Genomic DNA, 19027 nt, shown 5'->3' on the forward strand with positions numbered 1-19027 from the left:
GGGTAAAAAGTTATTCTAAAATTTGCAGGGGTTAAAAGACTGAGTTTAGTACGCCCACCCTTGCTTTTTGAAAAGAATTCTTCCAAGGGTATTTTTCCAGGGGTTATCCACACATTTTCAATAATTCCTTTTTGACGTGGAAAGGTTCATCCACCCCCCTTTATGGTTTTTTTTTGGATCAGCCCAATTTGGCACATGTGTTCCAGCTGAATATATGTGTGGTTATTTTTTTATTTTTCAAAGATTTTGATTTTTAGGCTTGGCAGGAAGTTTTACACCTTTGCCAGGATTAGACCTACAATTATTGGAAAAATACTGAAGTTGAACCCAGTGCAATGATATCTTTTTCTACAAAATAGAGTAATTATGACTAATGTTAAAAGTTTTATTACTAATGGAGAATGTATTAACTATCTGTTTACTCAAATGGATAAAAATGATACAACTATTTTGTACTGCTAATTCAAGAGTAACAAACAACCTTTTAGATACTCAAAACTTGCTTTAAATAATGGGTCTTTTGTTTAGAAATTATTAAAAGAAACATAAAAGTAAATGAACATTTTTCCTCCTCGTGATCTGAGGAAAGAATGGAATTTCGTTTGAAATGGAGAGTGAATATTTAGCAGACCCTAGGGAAGATGTTGTGAATTCAAATACAGTTGATGATAATTCAAACGGTCTTCCTCAAAATGGAGAAAAGGAACAGAAAAATGCAATTGATGAAGAGAAGAAAGAGGAATTAGATGAAAAGATACGCAAAACTTCAGGTAGTTAGCAATCTTATTGAAACAAAAAATGTTTAATCTTATGACAGAAGTTTTTACATAAAGGAAATCATTGATCGGAAAAAAAAAGTTATTTCTTGCAAAATGCATGAATTTTGTCTCAGACAGATCTTAGTACTGAGCAAATTTCTGTCTCGACAATGTATAATAAAGTATTCTAACAATTCACTAACATTACAGTAGGTAAAATTTGATGGATCTTGGCTCATTTTATGTCATATTTTTCATCAAAAGGCTAAATAAATTATGTTTATATATTGAAAGCTTTGTTTGACCACTGGAAATTTACTAATGTACAAAAGTTGCATCACTTGTTGTAATATTTGATGTTACAGTGTTGTTATAGTAGTTTTTGTTCGTTATTTTGTTGTAAAAAGACATTGAAAGGTTTTAGTTTTAAATCAATTTGATAAATTATTTTTTTTGGATGGGGTTAGTATTTAAGTTATTTATCCTCTCTTCTTTTTCAGATTCCATTTATTCACTCAAACATACACCAGTTTTGTCAATTGCACACATCCTTCAACAGAAATATATTTATTTGAATGGTTTGTTTATATTCATCATTTTTTGGAAAACTGAGTTATGACCATACCGATGCTTTACATCCCATTTTTTATCGATTTTTATGCTTAAATCCATCAAAAACCAACCTTAAGTGGCCTAATTTTAAGCTTTTAGAAGAATACAAGAATTCTACTTTTCACTTTATTTTCAGGGTAAAAAAGCCTTAAGTCACATCAGTTTAGGGCAAAAAGGCTCAGAGTGGAAACAATTTTGGACTAAAGTCTTTTTTAACACAAAAATATTTCAAATGTTAATGGTTTTTCAGGATTTAAGGAGAAATGATTTAAAGTCGATTTTCTCTGTTTGGTTTTATATATAAATACCTTCATTGTTTCTTATTTAGGATGTTTGGACAAAGAGCAGCATCCTATTCTGATATGCTCATTCAACAGGTCTCTTGGTTCTCTTGATCAAGATGATTTCAAATCTACTGTCAACTATTTCAAAGAAATTTCCAGGTATTTTTTTATATTGAGTTTGACCTGGTTTGACTCTTCCTAATTTTTTTGCCTTAGAATTAGGTTTTTGCGGAAAAGGTCTTTTTTGAGAAAGATGACTTGGAACTTTTCTCATTTTTTGGACCACCTTGGATTTTTCACCTTGTTTGACTGACCACTCTGGATTTTCCAACTCATCGGTCTTACTTACCACCCATGGATTTTTTCATTCGAAAAAAGAGACCGCCCTGGACATCACACCTCCTCAACATAGGGGGTACAAACTATTTCTGGAATTGCTTATCTCTCTCTCATTTTAAGTTGTTGTTTAAAAGTCGTAAATAAATCAGTGTTAATATTTTTTATTGTTTGGCGATCTTCTGTTTTTCACAACATCAACAGCTTGGTTTTAGGTGGCATTTTTTTGTCGATAGCTTATCCAATGTTTCATAGGGATCCAAGCTTCTTATCAGTACAGATAATGTGTTGGATGATATCTTGGGTATTTAACAATAATACTCTTTCTTTTGTTCGATTTTTATAATAAAGCCTATTTTTATAGTTTATGTTTTATACAAAATCTCTAAATACAATCATCCTAAAAATGAAAAAAATAACTTTCTGTTTACTTATATACTCTAATGAATTTATTTTTTTAGTGTTCTCTGGGAGAGGTGCAAATTCTTGGTTATCATTGATAGACAACATGGGAAATGGAACAGTGTTAAGTCCATTCTATCTAATTTGCAGGTACTGATTTTCTTCTTTTGTTGTATATTTCATACAAGTTTAAACTGTGTGGTTTTTCTGACATTTTTGTTTTAACATGCTTAAACCAAAAAGTTTTTAAATCATTGAAAATAGAGAAGGTTAAAGAGCTTTCACTTAAAGATTTTTAATCAATAAAAAGGTTATCCATTTTCTCTTGAAACTCTTGTATCTGAGGATAAATATTTCATAAGGAAGAAGAAGTTGCAGCATATGTTTCTTTCTTTTTTTACCAAGGTATTTGATGCTGATGAAATCTTCAAAATTCTTCTCCTTAAACCTCAAGGATTTTTACAAAGACATTTTGGCAATAGTGATGTGAAACAAATCAAAGAGCTCTCTAAACATGAGGTACAAAACGACTGGTCAAATTTTTAAATCTTCATTCTAATTCTATTACAACACTATTTATCACTGCTAATTTAGAGCATTTTCATCCAAAACCCTAGCCTTTTTTATAGATTGGATGGCATGATTAAGTGGCCCGGTAGTTCTCAATTTTGAGCCTTTACTTAGATGAATAACGGTTATGCAATTCTGTTATTTTCAAATGAAAATTTTAGATTGACTCGAGTTTTTTCAGGAATTGTTTTTTTTCATATACGTTTACATTTATTTTAGTTGGTTTTTCTGGATAATCCTACAATGCTAGAAGACTATGTGGAGTTAGCATGTCTTCCTGATGAATTTGGTGGTTTTGATAGTTTCAATGTCAATGAATGGGTGGAGTATACTACAGTAAGTCCATGGTTTCTGCCTCATGAATTCCATATGTGACTAACGGACATTTCCACTGTTTAGCAGGCTAGAAGTCAAGCTTGAAAATAGGAATAAAACTTCTTTTGGTGTGGTAACTATCAGTAGGGGTCAAAGTTTCAAGAACCATATAAAACTTTTTCTCTTGACTTTCACTTGGTCAGAAATTGCAATTAATAGGCCCGTGACTAACAGACACAAAAATTAACATCTAAAATGGGACACTTTTACAAACAGCTGTAAAGTGCTGTTCCTAAAGCTACAGTTTGGATTTTTTGCTTAAATTCACTAGAGGAAAGGTTGAATTTTATGTTTCAAAATTAATTTTGAAAAAAATTGTCAAAGTAAGAAAGTATGACAAAAACTGGGCAAAAAATGCTGTGACTAACGGACATTTAAAAACGTGACTAACGGACAAAACGGTTTTTTAATGATTCTGACGAGGCAATCCAACCATTCCTATAATTGGTGCTTCAGGGGTGAAATGTTATATCAATAGAATGACAGAAGCCTAAAAGAATAGAAGAATTCTCATTTTTCTCTGTGTGGTACCATTCCTGTCAGTTCCTGTCAAGTTCATAGATCCCCAAAATTTGAAAGTTTTGAAATATAAAGATCTGTTGAGTTTTTATGGGTGTTTTTTGCACTGCATTGTTTCTTTGTTGAATCAGGACAAAGACAGACAAATTGGGTAAGGGTATTTTATTTATTTAAGGATTATTCTCCCTATTATGACAACTAGTCCGTTAGTCACAAAAATGTGAAATGCACACACAAAGAAAGGATTGACTATTTAACATATATCTATGGGTAAAATGGGTAAATATAGTCAAAATAGCTTTAATAAGAACAAAATACATGGTTTTCTAAGCGAGTGCCGTCTATTATATTCTCCGAACTCTGAATTTTAAATCTATTTCGTGACTAACGGACAATTGCCATGTTTACTAACAGAAAACAACTTTTAGTGAAAAAATACTTCATTTTTGGTAAGTTTAGCCTTAATTTGTTTCCAATAAGGTGTTAGAAACCAACCATTTTGAAAAAGTGATCTTATGAAAATTTCATCTCAGTTAGAATGAGTTTCGTGACTAACGGACACTTTTTGATGAGCCTCTTGTGAGCTACCCACTCAACCTTTAGGGCTAAAATTTTGCACTTATTTTATGGTCATAGTACTTCTGTTTTTAAGACAAAAATAAAAGAAACATGCAGCTTCCCTTGGCTTTCATTGGAACTTTTCTTCTTATCACCGTGACTAACGGACAGTCGGGTAGGCATGCATAACAGCCAGAAAAAAAAACAAATAGGAGTTAAGCAAAGCAGATTTTGATTATTGATATGTTTTCTATAATGGTTGTGAGTACATATTTGGATAAAAAAAGTTTCTGGTAAAGTTCTTGGTTTTCTCAAGCAATTTTGTATTTTTTTTGTATTAAAGGCTTCACCCCAGCACAGAAGCGTGAAAATGGACTTTAAAGAAAGATTTTCTGGATTCTCACACTTCAACATATTTATATTCAAGACAAAATGAAAACTCATGTTATTTCTGAATTTGAAATTTTGACCTAGATGTTAATTTTCTCATGGAATTCATGTGCCTACTTTTTCAGTCCCCCCCCCCACAGCCGAAGTAAGTAAGCTCACAGTAAGTCTTCTTCACCAAATTCTTCAGTCTTCCACGTTTTTGTAGGTCAAGAAAACATAGAATGCACTCAGGAGAGCTTAGGGGGACCTAAATATTATATGATATTTTCTTTCTTGTTTGGGGGCTACTTTTTTCAAAAAATTCCAGGGGTTAACCTTAATACCTTTATTGTTTCTTACCAAATTCTTCAGTCTTCCACGTTTTATAGGGCTAAACAAAAAAAAACACTTGTGTGTCATTTATTATTGAAATGAAAATGAAAAATAGAAGACAACACATTAAAAAACCTTATTTCAACCTTTCACACTATTTCCACTTTTCAGGCAGTTGAAAGATTCCAACAGACCTGCATTAAAATTCGCAACAGAGTCAAAGAATTTCGAACTTTGTTTGGCAGTCGTGTACCTTTATGCTCAGTGACCGAGATTGAACAACAAGCAAAACAACAAAGACAAATGGTTACCGACATTCAGGAAGACATTAAGTGCGCCAGTGAAATTGCCGAAACACTTGCGCCTATCGTTGATAAACCTTTAAGTCACTCCAGAAAAGGACCAAGTGCTTTAGAACGTTACAATTCGGCGCAACTGAAAGCATATACTGAATGTTTGTCAAAGTACCATGATGAGATTGAGGCGTTGTGGCAAAAACAAGCTAATTTTCATGAGCAATCTAAAGAATTGTGTGGCTTCGAAGAAAGCTTTGGACAGGTATGAGATTCAATAAATAGCATACCGTGGCGAATCTAAAAATAGACATTGATTTTTCTGTTTGACCGAAATTCTATCCCATCACCCTTTGCGTTTATTACGCTTGCACGCAAATTACACTCAATTACAAAGAAAAAGCAATAACTTTCACGACTTTTGAATTAAGCCGAAAAGGATAGTGGAATTGAATTTCGATCAAATGAGAGAAGTAATAATCATGACGTTTGCATAACGAAGCGCTTTGACCCCTGGGAATGTTATCGAAAGTTTGACAGACTATCAGAGACTTCTGTTGCCTCAATTTTGCTTCAATTTCTTTCAAATTGTACAATTTGAAAATTGCAAAATTTTACGTTACTCAGCAGTGAACGTGTTAAGCAACTTCCAGGTGAGTTCTTAGCTTGCAAGATTTTCTTCAATTTCGATAATGGTCATGATACCGAAACATTTAAAATTTTATTAAAATCCCCGTTCAAGGATTAATGAACACTTAGAAATGTTTCAATAAAACATATTATAATGCATTTGATATCTTTTTAGATTTCGATCAAACTGATGCAGATAACAAGTATTCTGGATGGACGTACCGACATTGGGGATAGCTTGTCATCTGCTAACGAACTGATGTATGAATTGGACGACTTTGAATTAAAACGAAAAGTAAGAATTTCTTTGAATCAAAAAAGGAAGCAATGATTCGAAATCCCTAAGGAAGTATCTACAGGGACATCATCCCTGACGGGATTTATCTAATTTTCGAAAATAGGAAAAGTACAGATCACATTTGATTTTGTGGTGTGTTCAAAACATTGGGCGTTTCCAGAAATTTACCCTCACTGTTGAGGATATTGACTTTTCGAAGTATCGAACCCAACCCCCTGGATATCCTACTTTATTAGTTAAGACCTACTGGATATCCACTCTTAAAATATGCTCAATCCCCTGGATACCCTCTCTTATAAAGATGCTTGCTTAACCCTGGATATCGTATTTTTTACTTGAAAAGACACTTAACCCCTTGGATGTCCACTTTTGAACAAAAATTGTTAACCCCCTGGATATCCGATATCCTGAACAGGGGGGGGGGCACGGACTATTTTTGGAAAAGCCCATTTAAAGAACATCATCTAACGTAACTGTTATCATTTGCCAAGGCATTTTTAAACGCTCGTCGCGCGAGTACAAATTTGGAGGAATTCTTTTAGTTATTCTGTTTTGTCAGCGACTTTTTTTTCTATACGATAAAAAAAATTTGCAAACTTTTTCTGTGCCTTTTCTATAAAATGAATATCTCTATCAATTGAGCTGTAAACCATCAACATTTTTTATAGGAGCCTTACAACGAGATGATGAAACTGAAAGAGAAAGGAATGCAAATGGTGGCCTTCTTCGGTGAATTTGCCAAAGAAAGTGTCGTTGTACGGTGCAACGAGATCAAACATTTGTTGAAAGATTTTGAAATCAAATTGGAAGCTCGAAAACAACTTCTTCAAGTTTCTCTTGACGTGTTCACTTGCTTGGATCAGGTATTAATGTTTGTTACTGCCCTTCCGTTGTTCATGTCTCATTATCTTGCTTCTTTTTAAATTTGATCTCAAAATGGCATTTATTAATTGACACCTATAAAATGTTAACTAATGTGACCAAATCATTCTTCATTCTTCACTTCTTTTTTTCATATTGAAAACTTTTGCTAGTGTAACTTAGTTGACAATGCCCCCATATTCCTATGCCATCTTTTACACATGTGGTCCTGGATTTCTGGAGATTACAAAATGATAAAGTGTCGTATGGTATTTGTAACACAAAAAGTGCACAGACAATCAAAACTAGTTGTTTCAAATCAGACTTAGAAACTTTTCGAGTGGGAAATTCTTTTTCTGGATAACTCAAAGGTTTCCTTACAGTAAAAAGAACTCGACTTCCCTTTCCAAACTTCGGTTGAATTGAGTTCAATCGGTGAGCTATACGTACGATTAAGCCATACAAGCTTTGGTTAAAAAAGCTGGACTAAACACTAACCACTTTTCATACCTTGTGAGGTTACTGTTGTAACGTTACCTGTACAGTGGAGTTCTTGTAACTCGAATACCTACGGGGGACACAAATTTGTTCGAGCTAAGGAAATTTCGAGATATTGAATGTTTATAAGGCATTGCAAATTGTAGGGACTAGAAAACGTATTCGAGTTATCGAGTTCGCTGTATGTCTTTTGTTTATAGATCGAGAAATGGTGTCAAGTTGGTGTGGAGCTGCTAGCAAGTCAGCCTGTGGAAGCTTTCAACCAAGAAGAAGCAGCTAAAAAATGTTACGAAGATATCCAAAACTTCATGAAAAACAAATCTGGTATCTCCATGAACAGAATACGAAAATTAAAAGAATTATGTCAGAAGTTAGGTAATCCCAGTATTGATGAAAGATGTGAGAATTCGTTCAAGCGGATTCAAGAGGTCACTGAAATGTTGGAGAAAAGAGAGGCAAGGTCAGTGGAAAAACACTCGATACCTCATATTTATCGTTTTACCCTTTGTTTGTACCTTGTTTTGCCGATAATCATCCGTCACACGTTTTTATAGAACATTCGATGGCCAAAATATTAAGAAAAATTAAAAATATTTTAAGGCTTCGCGTGACTCTAAAACACTCAATTTCTCAAGAAATTGCACTACAGCAGTCACAAAATGGTGAAAATAAGAACATTTTTAGAGTTGAAACCTAAAAAGTTAATAACATCCGGAAGTTGTAAAAATTTTGGATGTAAACATCCTTGTTTTGAAAATATATCAAACTAGAAAAGACAACAACAACAACATACCAGATAATGTTTTCTCCGTCTGGTTTCAAAATATTGTTTCGTAATTTTACAGTGTAGACTGTGATTCGCCCCCAGCTCGAAAGTAAATATAGTGAGCGAATAAAGCCGATTTATAACTCTTGTTTGGTTGAGGACGAATATATATGGGGAATGGTTTTCTATTCCTCTGTTTGCCGACAGTTTATGTGTAATTTTTTCTTGACCTTATCATCCACCAGATTTTGTTTATTTATTTTTTCGGTTAGTGTAAAACGCAGGTCACAGGTCGCAGGTCACAGGTTACAGGTCACAGGTCACAGGTCAACAAAGTGCAGACCGGAAAAAAGATAATAAGATCATAACATATACATAACATAACATCAATACATAACGCAAAAAAGTAATACATGTTATTTAGATAGAATAACAACCTAGTGACACTTACTTACAAAAATAATGACAAAATCATAAAATATGATGCCTAACAAGACAAAAGCACGAAAAAATTATTATACAAAATGTGATGTGGATGGTGTGAATGGATAAAATATGGCACCAAACAGAAGCTTGCAAGGTCCCTAAGAGAGTGGTTTTAGAAGGATGGAACTAATTAATTATTCAGTTATCATTTTAATGTCTTAATGACAATTTTTGACAAAAATATTAACAGAATCATAAAATCTGATGCAAGAAAAGACAAAAACACGAAAAATATTTATAATACAGAACGTGATGTTGATAGTGTGAATGGATATAAAACGGCACCAATCAGAAGCTTGTGAGGTCCCTTAAGAGATTAAGAGAGTGGTTTTAGAAGGATGAAACTAATTAATCATTCAATTGTTATTTTAATGACTTAAAATGACAAATTTTGACAAATATATTGACAGAATCACAAAATATCATGTCAAGAGAAAAACACCAAAAATATTTAGCATACCGAATGTGATGATAACAATATGGCTGGATATAAAATTACACCAATCAGAAGCTCGTGAGTTCTCTGAGAAGGTAGTTTTAGAGCGATGTGTTTTATTATATGTATGTAACCATCATATAACATTACAAACATTACAATATGTAATATACCTGTTATACGTAAAATATGGTTACAAATATTTTCTAGTCTGCGTTATACACGGCGCAAACTGCGAAAGATCGATAAAAGCACACGGTTAAATTTTGATGTTTGAAATGGTTTTATATAGATGAAATTGCTTGAGAATTATGTTTTGATAATTCTTTGTGTTTTCCAAACATTTTCCTCTGCAATGACATTGATTAGAGTCAACCTGTCATCACTGACCTGTGACCTGCGACCTGTGACCTGCGTTTTACACTAACCGTTATTTTTTTGTAGGTTTGAAGAAAACTCGTGAATTTCTTACAAAATCTCTCAACCTTATGAGTTTTCATTTAAATTAATTTGATTCCGAAACAAAGTTCTCTTTCTAACTTCTTACGTTTTTTAGTTTGAAGAAAGTGGCGTTAAAACCAAAACGCCCTGTTCAAAGGGTGGAGGCTATCGTCATCAATAAAGACTATGATTTACAGAAAGAAAAAGGTAGGGAAAACGAGAAAGAATAACGACTCATTGTGCTTAACGTCGAAAAAGGTCCATCAGTAGCTATCGACGGATGACCTAGTGGACTCTCGGCCCAAGCTCCCGCACCTTATAGGTTCATTTCATTTCACAGAGTTAACAAAGCTACTGGACTTTATCCATTATTCTGAAAGTAATTGAAAACGGTCTAAAATGTCAGAGGCCCTAGCGCCTCCAGCACGGATATGTTACTTCCTTTCAAATACGTCAGGTTTTAGAAGTCATTAACTATTTCTTAAAGGTAGCCAATCACCGAAGATCCCACAAACGCCCATTATCACCACGCCCACGGGCGGCGTGACAAAGGAGAGTATTGAAGTGGTGGTCACAGATGACATAGAGAAATACAAACGAAATAAAACATTCAGAAAATCATTGAGGTTGTCTTTCAAGAGACCCGTATCTTCACCTGCTCAGGTTAGTCTAATTGTGATTTGTGTCAATCCATTTGTGTATTAGTTTGGTGTGTACATAAATTGAACAAATTTCATTCCTTTGAAAGTGATCGAACCCCTAAAGAGGGGTAGTATTTTAATGTAGATGACAAGAGATAGCGATGAGAGGTTCTTTTAACATTCAGAAAGAATTTGCGCTTTACAGATGAGGGGAATCGAGTGTATAGATTAGCCTTAGAGTTAACGTTTGTGTTTTTATTCAAACTTTTTGGAATTCATTATATGTGTACAAATAAAATGATTATTCTGCTCCAAAACGAATTCAAAACGTGATTCTTGTTAACCATTTCATTTCTCTTATAGTTGCAATTAGCCGAGTACGAAGAGGACCCAGAACATCGAAAGAAAATCCGTTTCATCGTTGCTGAGCTTTGTGAAACTGAAATCATTTACGTCAAGGATTTGAAGGAAATTATAGAGGTAAGAAGCCAAAGTCAACGCCAAGTAGAGATCATGATTGATTTCTGCACTCACCATGCTGAAGCTATTAAATGGATGTGTCAAAACAAACGATTTGAAGAATAAGCTCTAATTTGACCGCGCATCGTTACTTGAAAATAACAAAAAAAGTTTCGTGATTCTGTTTAAACATAGGGCGCCGTATGAGAAAAAAGTTAAATTTTTGACATCGCGGCACGTAACAAGATACTTGTTATAGATTTGACTATTTACCTCAGATGTTTAATTTTCAAAGCGCGTTCAGAGGTTTGCCACGCGCTCAAGAAAATTATTGCCATCTGTTATCAGTTTAAGTAAGCCGTATTAAACCAGCTACCAAATCAGCTGAAAATTCGCAGAGATTGAGCGTGGTCTGTATAGATATTACACCTCAGGTCTGTATCTCACAAAACATTATTGTTAACATAATTTCGTACTTTTTGTTTCAGGGTTATTTTGCGATGTTCGACAATCCTTCTTTCAACGTACCTGAACAATTTCGAAGTCAAAAAGCCGTCATCTTTGGAAACATTGATGAAATTTATATTTTCCACAGCGAGTAAGATACGATACTACTTTTGATGTTAAAAAAAGGTTTTAGAAATTAGTTAAAATCAACAAAACCTGCAATTGCAACATATTTCATAGTACAGATTTTCAGAACAGTACTCTGTCGGTTCTCTTTTGCTCTTTGACTTTCCTTCCTGGCTTTTTTCAAAGAAAAACAAAGTTTTATATTGGTCGATTAGTATAGTATTTTGAATCAAACTGAAGTATTTGATCGAGGAAAACTTTAAATCCAGAAGAAAGCTTTTCAAACTTCTATCATATCGAATTTTCTTTACTTTCAGAATATTTCTGGAAGATTTGAAGGCTTGCAAAGATGCACCTTACATGGCTGGTCATTGTTTTCTAGATAAAGTAAGTATGGTTTTGTAAACAACTTGTTGGCATATAAATTGTTTTAATTCGAACGTACAAGCAATTGTTTATTTAGAGGCTGACTTTGTATAAGGCAAGCTTTTGAGAAGATTCAGATTTTTTATGCGAGGATTTCGTATGATATTCAATGTACAGTGGAGTCTACACAACTCCAACACGCATGGGTAATACAAATTTGTTCGAGTTAAGGAGATATTCAAGTTAAAAAGATTCCACTGTATTATTAACATATGTATTAACATCAATTTTGAAAGGCGGTCTTTCTGTTTTTGTTGTGTATTCTCGTCTATCCAACTCGAGAAAAAGCGAATTCATTTTTGTAATCCATGTAAAGAACAACACGTTCTTTCTTTGGTGACTTCTACCAGTTTGTGGTTGTTGGGATTCACGACAATTTCTTTCGTTTTGTATTCGTAGAAAGAAGAGTTCCAGTTCTACGCGACATACTGTAAAAACAAACCCAAATCCGAATTGTTGCGAAACGAACTTCACAAAACCACCTTTTTACAGGTAAAGTAGAACTTAATACGCCTTTTTTACGTTCATATAATGTTCCATGGACGTTATGGACACAATGTGGCCGTTTAAAGGATATATTGAACCGGCTGGTCAAAGACTGACTACACTTTATATAATATAGGTCGAAAACAAAAAAAAAAAACAAAAAAAAAAACAAAAAAAACGGTGGTGATACGGTCTTAACGGTACTAACCCAATATATAACGTATCCCACCTCAAGAAGACTGTGTAACTAATAATATTCTTTTTGAATAATGGTTTAAGTGGTAAATACTTACTTTGGAGAGTGCTATCTACCAGGGTAGATAAGATTCATAAGAGCATTCATTCCCGCTTTTCAGACTCAATACCCTAACTGTTAGAACTTTATTTTCGCGTAGGCCATACAGAAACAGCTTGGACATCCTTTAAATTTGGATTCGTATCTTTTGAAACCGGTTCAACGAATCACCAAGTATAAACTCCTACTCACAGAAATGTTGAAATATGTCAGCAAGAAGAATCCAGCTTATTCCGATATCTTGGTAAGTCGGTGAAACCGGGATATTTCTACGATCGAAAATCGAAGGAAATTCGATGAAAATTCTATTAGCCTTTCGATTACATTTTGGGAAGACTAAGAAAAGTGGCTGAAAATTCTATCCTTATCATATGTAGGCAAGAGCTCATATTATCCGAGTAAAGAAAAGTTGGATAGGGTTCTTTTCAACTGTTGTGTTTTTATTCAAAGCTCAATATTTTGTTTTAGGAAGCACTAGTTTGCATGAAACGCGTTCTGAGGAACGTTAATGACGTCATGCATTCGTCCGGATTGACAGGCTTCCCGGTAAGTTTTTTCTCTCATCATTCCGTATTTATAATAGTAAGTAACGAGTGGTACTCTTTTGGGCAGGGATCAAGGGAGTCTGACCTGGGAAAGCGAATAATGTTGTACCACACCTGTTTGCAAAATCCCGCTTACTAACAACTTAGATCGTATTATTTGGTTGGGACTGAACTAACAACCCTTGGGTTGCAAGGCGAGTGCTATGCCGGCTGAGCTGCCTTGTCAGCCGGTATTGATACATCAAAGAATCTTGCTTTAATTTATTTTAAAAGACATTTGATAACTATTCTTTGCACTTTGAAACGTAAACTAGAACTGAAATGTCTCTCGATAAATAAACAAGTATTGATCCCCTATTGTAATATTTCTATTGCTCCCGTTTCAGAAAAATTTGGATGAGCAAGGAAAGTTATTACTGCAAGACTCATTCACTGTTTGGGAAGGCAAGAAAAGCACTACATTGAAGCAACTCACCAAACTGGGTGCAAAACATCGACAAGTATTTTTGTTCGAGAAATGTTTGATCTTTTCTAAGAAGGAAGTGGAGAACGGACGAGATCTGGGAACGTATCAATATAAAGGTCATATTTGGGTAAGTTTTACCTGCTGAAAGAAAGTAGTATGTCGTATGTATTGTCCCTCATAAAAACCTCATTCAAAATTGGGCAGGGAAAAACAGCGCTCATAGTTCCAGTTCCTCACGAGGAGCACGTTGATACAACGCCTCGTTTCGAAGATGCCATTACCAATTTTCATCTTCTTTATTTTACAGACAGCAGATATTGGCGTTACCGAATCAGTTCGAGGTGATGCAAACAGATTTGAAGTCTGGAGTAAAATTGTTGTATACACACTACAGGTCAGTTTTGGGAACATTTTGATCGTTTGTATTTTTTTCGACGAAATTTTTCTTTAGTAATTTTCCTGTTTCATACTCTTCGGCCCGGATTTTTTTTGAAAACTCCGGGACTGAAAATTCTTTTTGAAAGTCTACTTGATAAGGCACTGAGCCGTTATTCAGTTTTCCGGATATTTTTACTATTTTTGAGTTAAAACCATTGCCTTAGTTATCCCTTACTTCTCATTTTTTCTTCCGAAAAAGAAAACTTTTTCTTGGAAGTGAGGTGAGGGTTTATTTATAGCTTTTTGGAGACATTTTACTCTAAAATGTCCAAGCAGGGTGTCTCTTTTGCTTGAAATTGTGATTTTTAGATCGGACCGTTATTTCAGACTCTGTTCTTTCGTGGTTGATATTGCATAATCTAAGAATGCCTTCTTCTTTTAGGGTATCTTCATTTTCTGGTTTGAAGTTAATATTTTTCTTAATTTTTAGCACTTTAACTAATATTCAACTATGCCCCTTAAAATCCAACAAGAAAGGGTTAAAACCCGTTAAAACCTTTGGATTTTTTTTTCACTTCACGTTTCTCTCCCTAAATTTTTTCAACCATTTTATTTGCAGGCGAACAATACAGACATGAAGACTAACTGGTTATCAGAAATTCGCAAAATCTTAATGTCTCAGTTCGAGGGAGCAAAAGGTAATAGAGAAATATTCATCTCTTTCTATGAGCTGAATTGTTATATTATTTCAGCGTAGTAGCGAAAAATTTTGACTGGTAGAAAGTCCATTAAATATGGTTAAAATACTCTGCTTTGAACACCATTCTACTCATGAGCTTTGTTGTGTTTTAAGGAAAAATATACATCCAATTGATTGACCCCCTGTCACCACACTACTGTCAGTAAATTAATGAAGGAGTCACTGCAGAAGGAGTCACTGCCCCCACTGCCCTCAAGTGGTCGTTTTTTTGAGGCGTTGAAATGGCAAGAGTCACTTGAAATTTGCCTCTTTGCTTTTTTACTTCCTATGATTTGCAGTTTTATCCCAAAATTTTTGTGCTCGCTTCACTTGCGTCATTGTTCCAAGATTTTTCTCAATATCGGGGTGCCAAAATAGAAAAAGATCCGAGTAGTTCTTCAACCTTAAAAATTTCTACGTTTTCATCTCTAGAAACACTGACCCAAAAGCTTTCTTCAGATATCTATAAAAGCGACGACGTCAAACAACAATTACGACAAAAACTGAAATTTCTCGGTAAGTTATTTCAAGCGTAATGCCATTTCTTAGTATTTTCCACTAATTATGTTGTTGTTCGCAAATCGGACTACGCTAATAAAATTGCTGAAACTTTGTTGTTAATGAGTCATAACTAAAGAAAAGTCTAGGCTGTAAGAATTATCATTATGCTACCTTCGGCTTTGTAGAGGTCTGCGATTTAGAATAAGAAAAACCTTAATATTTCCTACCGGTACAGTTTTATGTTTTAAATATTCATCTTATCTGGCACCCAGATGTAGAAATTTTTTTCTCACACGTTAAAGCTCTGAAGGTCGGGAAAATTTTCCACATCTGTTGATTGTAGAATTTTGCAAGACCGCGTCAAGGATTTTGCAGCGGGAGGCCTGGTAGCCCAGCACTCGTTTTCGGGGATTGGTGGGTCCAACCGAAATACTTTTAGGTTTACGCGCAAGGATAGTTGAACCCGACTGGGGTTACGCCACATCAAAAACCGACTATCATTCTTCTCCGATGGGAAATTGGCCCGCTCCTTTAGAGCTTCAGCGTGGGTGGCCGCCAATCCGCCATCGGAATATTAGGTAAGTATTCATCAGACGTTTATGGAGATTACATTAGATTAGCTTGGTTCTTTCTTCCAATCATCATCCTGCTTTTCTTTTCTAGATCCTTCCTTACGAGCTTCCACACCTGTGCTCAACCTCAATCCTTCAGATATTGGTGATCGTCCACGCATGAATACGTTTGGCGAGTGAGTGTTTCTTTTTAATTTGTGCTTGTTTGCACTCAAAACTGTAGGCAAAATAATGGTGTAAAAGCAGGTATAAAGCCCGAAAGCCCTGAATCTGATTGAAACGAAATGGAAAATATTATTTATAATTTTTCTCTGATGCTTTTCAACTTCCTTCCTGGTAATCAATTGCATAGCTGAGATAAGATTCTGTTTAATCATTGATCTAATTTTTTCCTTACTTTAGATGCTCGCCTAAAAAAGAAAAACTTCGCGCGTGCACATCTGAATCGAATCTCCTTGACGACAATCGTTCTCGGTCCACCGACTCTCTGTGGTCGGACAGCGAGTTTGAGGATGATGCTGAAAATGCCGTCATCGAAGAAACGACCAACTTACCTGACGATGATGCAAATAAAACGACTAGTGAGGAAATTTTTGAGGAAGAAGTGAGCCCTCGTACTCAGGTTAGTTTTTTGAGGATTTGCTTTTTCATATAATGTAGCCTTTGCTTTTCAATCGTTTCGTTTTGGGCACTTGCTTCCATAATGGCGGAAGTTGCGTAACTTAACATTAATTGAAAAACCTCTATAACCCATTGACCTTTATAACCCTGGACAAAGCTATATCCGTCATATTTAATCGGAGTTTTTTTTAAAGTGGTGCCCGCAAAGAAGCTATCATAGTGTTAAAACTTTGCCTAACGACAAACGGCGCTACATCACTTGTGTTCAAGCGAAGTGGTTCTAGCGCTCTCAATGAGGGTACCACTTTAAAAAAAAACTCCGATCAAAATATTTTGCCAGGCTGGGAATGAGAAGCTGCCTCCAGGCTCCTTTAACCCAGCAATACAGCTATCAAGTCTTGAATCCTTAAAATCGTCTCAATTCTCAATTCTTACAGGGTGAGATCCAGTTTTGTTCGGTAGCTGACTACGAAGCAATGGAGGAGACTGAATTATCATTGAAATATGGTGACAAAGTCTCCTTGATCAAGGAGGGTGATGACGGTTGGTGGTATTGTAAGAGCCTGGAGACGAATCAAGAGGGTTGGGCACCAAGTGGGTATCTGGAGATCAACGCCCTTGATGTCACAGATGGTGAGATTTTGATCAATTGAAATGGAATTTATGCTTTCTTAACGTGTTCCTTTGCGACAGAGTTTCAAGAGAAATGATGTGTATTCGAAGAAGTGGCATCTCTTTAGATTGTTGTTTTACGCACGTTTTCTAATTCCGAAAGACCTGACACATGGATAATTGAAGAAATGCCCTTTGATAAATATGAGTTAGAGAGAAAAGAAAAATAAGGGTTTAAATGCCTTGTGTTATCTGCTTTTCAAAATTATGTTTAGGGGATTTTGGTTAAGAAAAGTGATAACATTTTGCAGCTCTTGACAAAAATTTTTCTCTGGTTAAATATTCTTCTTTTCATTAGCTCATAAAGTCATAGATTGTCAAATGAATTTTACTTCAGCCCTGTCTGATTATTAAAATTTCATTTCATTTATTATTTGACAGGTCGAAGTAAAAGCCCACCAATCGAACCTGTCAAACCTTCAAAACCAAGTCCGAAAAAGCGACTGGAAACTGCTGTATGAAGTCATCTAACCAAATATAATGCTAATATAAGTCAGCAATTAAAAAGTTAAATGTATAATAATTTAGATTTAAATTTATTTTTTTATTTTTTTACTGATAAAATAAGGGATGGGTGAGAAATATCGATATAGTATTGGACTATTCCAGAAAATTGTGAAAGACAAATTGAGAAAATTTCTTAACCTTTTCGCTAAATACCCTTTAGCTCTTTAGACTTATAAAAGCAATCACAAAGTCTGAAACTGGAGGGTTTTCAGCCTCCCCAAAGTAACTAACAATTTCTGGGATAGCCCATAATGGTCTAATGGGGAATGGTCTATTTTCATATCAGGGTGAATTTATATGGTTATTAATGGAAACTTGACGATTGCATGTTTTTTTCTATAAGCATAATGTTTATAAGAATTTGCAGGCTCAGTTTTTGGTACCTAAACAATGGCTCTATTGTTTAAGAACAATAGAATGCTTAGCATAATGCGAGCCTGATATAGGGGTAGACACTTGCTTATAAAAAAACATGTACTTGTCGAAACCTTTTACTAAGCTTTGGATTAGGGATACTGTATAAAACTACTGCTACACGTTTTTTTATAAGAACATCTAATAATTTTAAAGCCTTTTGGATGTTTTCAACATTTTGAGTTTGAAGCCTAAACCATTTTGTGATTATTTTTGTTCAATTTTCTAAGAAATCGGGTGTTCTATAGTTTCAAAGCTTTTAAATGTCTTAGCCTTTTCTTAATATCACCATCGAAGCCTTATTTTCTTATATAGTTTGTTCTTATGAAATTTGTTCTTATAAAGGAAACGTGTAATTTGCCACGAATGGTGGCGGCGTGGAGGACCTTTAAGGTTTAGAATTTTAATGTAAGTCATAAAACAAAGTCATTTGATGAGATTTATATAATTTTGTTTTTGTTTTTGAATGAATGATGTTGAATATTTTTTTCGGTTTTTATACAATTTTTTGTCAGTTTTAATTTATTTTTTTGGAATATTTTCGATGTAATTTTGATCCTGATTGGTTTATTTTTTTTAAAAACGATTTTTTGTCGGATGGTTTGTTATGGTTTTATTATGTAGCTTAAGAATTAGAATGTAGTTTCATTAACAGATATTTTTGAAATATTTTCAGTCAATTCTAAGTGGACTTAAAATGCTATTATTTAAATAATTGCTTCTATTTTGAGACGCTTTTACCTTCTGTTTGAGAATTTTACGATTTCTGTGCTGTTGAAAGAAAATCGCAACCATTATCAACGTAAATTTTTGGATGAATGAATTTTACTCTTTGTATTTTTATTACTAATAAATTTTTGGTAATCATCTTTATTTTTTCCCCAAGTATTTTCTAATATTTATTTTT

The 19027-nt window shown here is 34.4% G+C and overlaps 1 protein-coding gene across 1 annotated transcript; it reads left to right on the top strand.

Annotated features, from left to right (window-relative positions):
- Nucleotides 1-526: 526 nt before the first annotated feature.
- LOC136802840 (guanine nucleotide exchange factor DBS-like) lies at nt 527-17748 on the top strand. Its single transcript, XM_067059599.1, has 26 exons — nt 527-770; nt 1259-1336; nt 1699-1813; nt 2452-2542; nt 2798-2911; nt 3182-3298; nt 5288-5674; nt 6215-6334; nt 7006-7200; nt 7897-8156; nt 9941-10032; nt 10313-10488; nt 10830-10946; nt 11414-11523; nt 11816-11885; nt 12324-12416; nt 12806-12949; nt 13174-13251; nt 13637-13843; nt 14024-14110; nt 14714-14792; nt 15266-15349; nt 15998-16082; nt 16309-16528; nt 16965-17160; nt 17581-17748. The coding sequence occupies exons 1-26, from the start codon at nt 608-610 to the stop codon at nt 17658-17660; spliced, it is 3558 nt and encodes a 1185-aa protein (XP_066915700.1). The 5' UTR covers nt 527-607; the 3' UTR covers nt 17661-17748.
- The last annotated feature ends 1279 nt before the right edge of the window (nt 17749-19027 follow it).

Source organism: Clytia hemisphaerica, unplaced genomic scaffold, assembly GCF_902728285.1.
Source record: "Clytia hemisphaerica strain Z4C2 unplaced genomic scaffold, Clytia hemisphaerica genome assembly, whole genome shotgun sequence".
NCBI lineage: Eukaryota > Metazoa > Cnidaria > Hydrozoa > Leptothecata > Clytiidae > Clytia > Clytia hemisphaerica.